Source organism: Hippocampus comes, unplaced genomic scaffold (genome assembly GCF_001891065.2).
Source record: "Hippocampus comes isolate QL1 unplaced genomic scaffold, H_comes_QL1_v1.1 scaffold42, whole genome shotgun sequence".
NCBI classification, from domain to species: Eukaryota; Metazoa; Chordata; class Actinopteri; order Syngnathiformes; family Syngnathidae; genus Hippocampus; species Hippocampus comes.
In genome coordinates, this window is record NW_017805107.1 from 777,698 (window position 1) to 783,095 (window position 5,398).

At 42.5% G+C, this 5,398-nt stretch overlaps 1 protein-coding gene across 2 annotated transcripts in view; it reads right to left on the minus strand.

Moving 5' to 3' along the window:
* Positions 1–368: 368 nt before the first annotated feature.
* Positions 369–5,398, minus strand: part of LOC109513169 (high-affinity choline transporter 1-like) — a 15,117-nt gene continuing 10,087 nt past the window's right edge. Inside the window, exons 3-10 of one of the 2 annotated variants that reach the window (XM_019865423.1) lie at positions 4,478–4,677; positions 4,276–4,404; positions 3,070–3,204; positions 2,765–2,913; positions 2,493–2,639; positions 1,945–2,098; positions 1,048–1,265; positions 369–977 (exon numbers count right to left, since the gene is read on the minus strand). In XM_019865423.1, coding sequence (XP_019720982.1) covers positions 456–977; positions 1,048–1,265; positions 1,945–2,098; positions 2,493–2,639; positions 2,765–2,913; positions 3,070–3,204; positions 4,276–4,404; positions 4,478–4,661 — 1,638 coding nt within the window. In that variant the 5' untranslated portion in view covers positions 4,662–4,677 and the 3' untranslated portion in view covers positions 369–455. The remainder of the gene's footprint in view (positions 978–1,047; positions 1,266–1,944; positions 2,099–2,492; positions 2,640–2,764; positions 2,914–3,069; positions 3,205–4,275; positions 4,405–4,477; positions 4,678–5,398) is intronic. The other variant, XM_019865422.1, reaches the window with a different exon arrangement.

The following is a 5,398-nucleotide window of genomic DNA, read 5'->3' on the forward strand; positions in this document are numbered from 1 at the left end:
ATTGGACGCACTGGATTATCAGACGCAATCTAGAATGCATCCACTAGATGGAGCTACGCTCCTTCCTTTCGACTCGAGAAGCGTTCATGACCTGTGTGTGCATCTCGAATGGAACGGAAGAAGAAAAGGCACAGAGATGGACAAAGACGGACAGTAACTGTATTTGTTGAGACTGTGCAAACCATTAATCAAGTGTGCTTAAAAAAAAAAAAAAACACCACAGCTCTCCTTTTTTCAAAGCTGCAACAAAAACGTATGCAATAAAACAGCGACACAGTTCACTGAACGAACAGCAAGTTCTAACATTGCAAGCATATCTCCAGCGAGCTATTCTTGGGTCGACATATTACCGTAATGAGCGAACACAAGGAGCACCGGATTTTAAGGTGCGCTTTGAGCTTTTAAGAAAATGGAAGACTTTTCGGTGCTCCTGATTGTGCGGTAAATACTGTAAGCTAAAATGATGTATGAAGGACCAAGTTCTTCCCCTCATGAGCAAGTGGTGTTGGTTTCTCGTCCTCTTCTGCCTCAATTTTCTTTTTGAAAACATCCAACACATCCCAGGACTGAGGAATAACATTGTGATTGAAGCCCAGCTCGACCAGGCAAGACACAAGAACGACAACCGCCAGAGAGATGAACGCAATCAGAGTCCTGAAGGGAAAGTACTGCGTGATGACGCCATCATCTTCCCTCCAGCCCGGGTAGAGCAGCACAGGAGGGATGCCGAGTGCTGGGTCGCCGCTCAGCACACGCAGCAGCAGAGCGACCGTGTAGCCACTGATGGCGCCATAGCAATTGGCAGATCTGAGGTGCACCACACAGACCAGCTGCGGGGTCACAACGCAGTAGAGTAGGTCAGTAGCGAGCATCCAGAGAGCAAGGATGCTACTCCTATTGAATGCCAGACCGGCCCCAGCCAGGCCCACCAGCAACACACAAATCCTGGTGACCCACTGCAGCTCTCTGTCTGACGCCTGTGGGTTAATAAACATGATGAAATTGCTCTGCCGAAGCACAAAACCACTCACCGACATAAACACACACCTGTTTTCTCAAAGTTGCCTTGTATATGTTTTGCGTGAACATGGACGCCGATGACAGCAATGCCGAGTCCATGGATGACATCACTGCTGCTGCGATTGCGCCAATGCCCAACACTGACACCCAGGTGGGTGTGATGTAGGACAGAGCCAGAGGCAGGACATTCCCTGCCTCTCCACGCTCATAAGGTGGGGGGAGACCGTATTCTGTCTGGTTCCAGTCTTAGGGAGGAGGGGGCGTACAGAATAATTGAAAAGACATTAGAACTTGTTTCACATTTCTTTAACAACTCTGTTGTAATCTGATATCACATTGACAGTCAGATGACATGAGTTGTGGGGCCTTCTCCACAAATTCACCGATTTGGGTTTTGTTCCTGTGGAGTTTTGTTTGATTCAAATTTAATTCCAGTTCATCAAATCTTTTAAATAATGTTTGGAAGTAATTAATGCCAAAAGTTGGATGAAAATGTCAATTATTCAGATAATTTACATGTCATTTATGTCCAGATGAAAAAGTATAGGTCCCAACATTGACCCCAGGAGGACACCATGTGTTACATCAAAAACACTGATTTGTATTATTCTAGTCTAACAAATTAGTGCCTACTCAGCACTACCCTTCGAAGTTTTTCCTTCAGAGGCCTACCTTAGCGTTGACCACACACATGGATTTGCATTTTGCAAAATGAGCAGCGATAACATTTGCGACTGTGTCACAGACCGTTTTCCAAGAGAGGGATGTAATTTTTATAGACACAACACAAATTTACAAGTGGGTTCACAATCACTCAGGATTATCTTTTTGAGAATTCCGACAATTGGACCTTTGGTTTTGGTCATTGTCGACAGGTGTGGTTACACAGGTTTAACTCTTTGTGGCCGAGCGCATCTTCCGTACCTGCTGAAGCAGCTGTAGCTCCAATGATCACTGATGGGATTCCCATAATAAAAGCAAAAGCTGCAGCAGCAAAGCAGGACACCTGAGCCTTGGATGAGGAGGCCGCCGCGAGGATCCTCTGGTGTAAGGATTGGCATGAAAGTCCACCGAAAGCCTACAACATAGAATAGAAAGCATCGAAGTCACATCACAACGTCGATAAACAATGACAAATTTTTTGAAAAATTATTTTGTGCATGCAAATACTTTGTTTTTGTTTTTTTTTCTACTTTCTTCCCTCCAAATTTTGCTGCTGTAGATTGCGAATTTCTCCATTGTGAAACAATCAAGGTTTTCTTATCTTACCTAAAGTTTTTAGCAAAAGTAAGGGAATCCTTTGGAATTATCAGGATTCCTTCATCAACTGACCATGGATTGTTGTCAAGGTTTTCTTATCTTACCTAAAGTTTTAAGCAAAAGTAAGGGAATCCTTTGGAATGATCAGGATTCCTTCATCAACTGACCATGGATTGTTGGAGAACAATACAAGACAAAGGAAAATATCTGACCAACATGAGAAAGTCATCAGTCCATTTTCCTGCATCTTCAAGCTTCACCTCTCCTATCCAAGAGTGGACGTTTGACTCATTGAGATGGATTGTTTGTGAAAGGTCAGTCACCGCGGGGCTGAGAAACATGAATGGGATACAGAGCCACTAAAACAAAAACAAAACACTTGTTTAGTTAAAAAAAATAAATTACAGCCGATGGCATTGACACTCTCAGATGGAACGACTGCACGCACACACACGACAATTGCACAATTTTCTTGATAGCTCACCAGACTGACAAAAATGAAGGACAGTTGGATGACGTCAGTGTACGCAACTGCGTACAGGCCTCCTAGAACAGTGTATATAATGGAGACAGCCGCAGAGATCAGGATGGAGAGTGTTGGTGATAAATCCAGGAAGATGCTCATTGTGCCCCCTGGAATGGAAATCACATGCAATCTGCTCATTGTTGCTCCTGAACATTATGTTGCCCCACATATACAGTATATTGCGTATAATATATGTGTGTGACACACGCACACACAAATTGGAACACTCAAAAATACAAATGCAATAAAATTCAATGACTAACCTAGACCAGCAAGGATGCAGGCAACCCAAAAAATATCACTGATCAAAGCAGGAATTAATATTGCCGTTGTGAACAACCGGCCGTAGCGATGCTGAAATGGGTCCAGCATGGTCACGTAGCGTTTGGACCTCATTGCTTTAAGGCACCACAAGCAAAATTGTGGTCTTGTGAGGAGGAAGTCGATTGAAAGTGGCATGATAATACAAGGACAATAAACGAGCAAGAAGAAAAAAATGAGTAGTGGAAAGTAGCGAAAATTTTCCACATTGTTAAGATTAAAAGTGGCATGATAATACAAAGACAATAAACGAGCAAGAAGAAAAAAAATGAGTAGTGGAAAGTAGCGAAAATTTTCCACATTGTTACATCATGACTCAACAATGGAAGACAATGGAGGTTTTTTTCAACACTCTACGCACAATACCCCATCATGGATAAATGTAAACGATATTTGAAAGTTTTGAAAAAAAAAAACAGACACACATATCTATCTATCTCTCTCTCTCTAATATGTCAGGGGTGGCCAATTTTTTTACTGTGTAACTGCAAAGAGAAACACACACACACACACACACACACACGCATGACCATGCACTCGCACACATTTGCATTCACGCCACGACGAGCAACAGCCTGAGCGCCCGAACATAAATGAAACACACAAATCTTTTTTTGTTTTCACATTTCCTCCTCCCACCGCTCGCGGTCGACTTGGGACCAGTGTGCTGGCTCTTGGTCGATTGCGATCGACGTACAGTATTGGGCACGCCTGCCTAAGAAACGGAGGTAATTAGCTTAGCACTTAGCATTTAGCGCCATTGTCTCCGCATGAGTGGGTGATTCAGTCATCTGATTGGTTACCCTCTCTGTCAATCAAGTAACGGGATTGATGATGGGCTGACGTTCTATGTATTTAGCGCTGTTGTTTTAATGTCAGCGCCATCGCGAGGCTGTGAATACTTGTATCCCCTTTTTTTTGGCCGGAAATACAGTACCCCCAATTTTCCACATTGTCATTATTTGATGTTGTGTATCGAACTTTGAGGAACATTAAGTTCAATCAATTTTGGAATAATGCTGCGACAGGACAAAATGCAGAAAAAGTGAAGCGCTGCCAAGACTTTCCAGATGCACTGATAACTGTTTTCCACAATGTGACATTTCACCATTTTTTTCCCTTCCATGGCACCGAAGGGTTCACTGTACGTTTCAGATACTCACCTAAAATAAAATTCACAAGATATGCAAAAGGTCCAGAAGCCCAGACAAGACCACGAGTTGGCAAGTAAACAGCCTCAGCCGTGCCCATAATGTAACCTCCACCAACCCATGTCGCTGGAAGGAAACAAAGATGAGAAAGAACAGTCAACACTACAATATATGAAAATCACCCCCAAAAAAATCATACCTGTCATTGTGAACACACAAATCACAACGTTCATATTGCGTCCTCCGACGATGGCGACTTCGCTCTTTCTGCCCGAGCATTTCTTCTCCACTTGCTTTGACTTGCGCGAGGCCAAGATCCCGGTCAGCAGGATGACCACGTAAAAGAACCCCACTGCCACAAGTCCAGCCACATGCACTGCCATGCTTGCCAAACACTCACTGCCAACAGACACAACAAACGAAATGTTTACAGGTTGACACAATGGGTGTGACAGTTTCAAGATGTCAAATTTAGATAATCAAATCTCACAATTTAAATGATTAGTGTTTGACTTCCCACAGCAGCACCTTGAAGCAACATGATGAACAATAGCAGAATCCAGTGGCGGGCCGTGCATTTCAACCTTAGGCCTTCAGTGACGTCACATACATACACAATATAGGCTCGTCAAGCAGCACTTAATTTCAGGAGCATTTAAAACCATTAAGTATGCATTCACAATTAAGATCTGGAAACTAAATTTACAGATAGTCAAAAATAAAAAGATGATTTAAAAATACGAAATAAAATGCCACCCAAATTACGTTGTGTGATCTTCAACAAGTCTGTCCAATAAATTGCGCAGTGTCGCAGTTTCATATAAGACACCAACCAAACAATAACAAAACAAACTATTCTTTGAAAATAAACAGATCATTCGCATTTTGAAAATCGGCGATACAACAGCAAATAACTGACATAACTGACTAACTAATAACTGACTAACAGCTGAGATTGAACAAACTTTCGTGCACGAAGGTGACTACAATGCGCCATTATAAATTGCAGGTGAGCAGATTTATTTGATACACGTTTGTCATTTTATTTCGTTACCATGAATTTAATACTAACGATTGAAAATCGGCGATACAACAGCAAATAACTGACATAACTGACTAA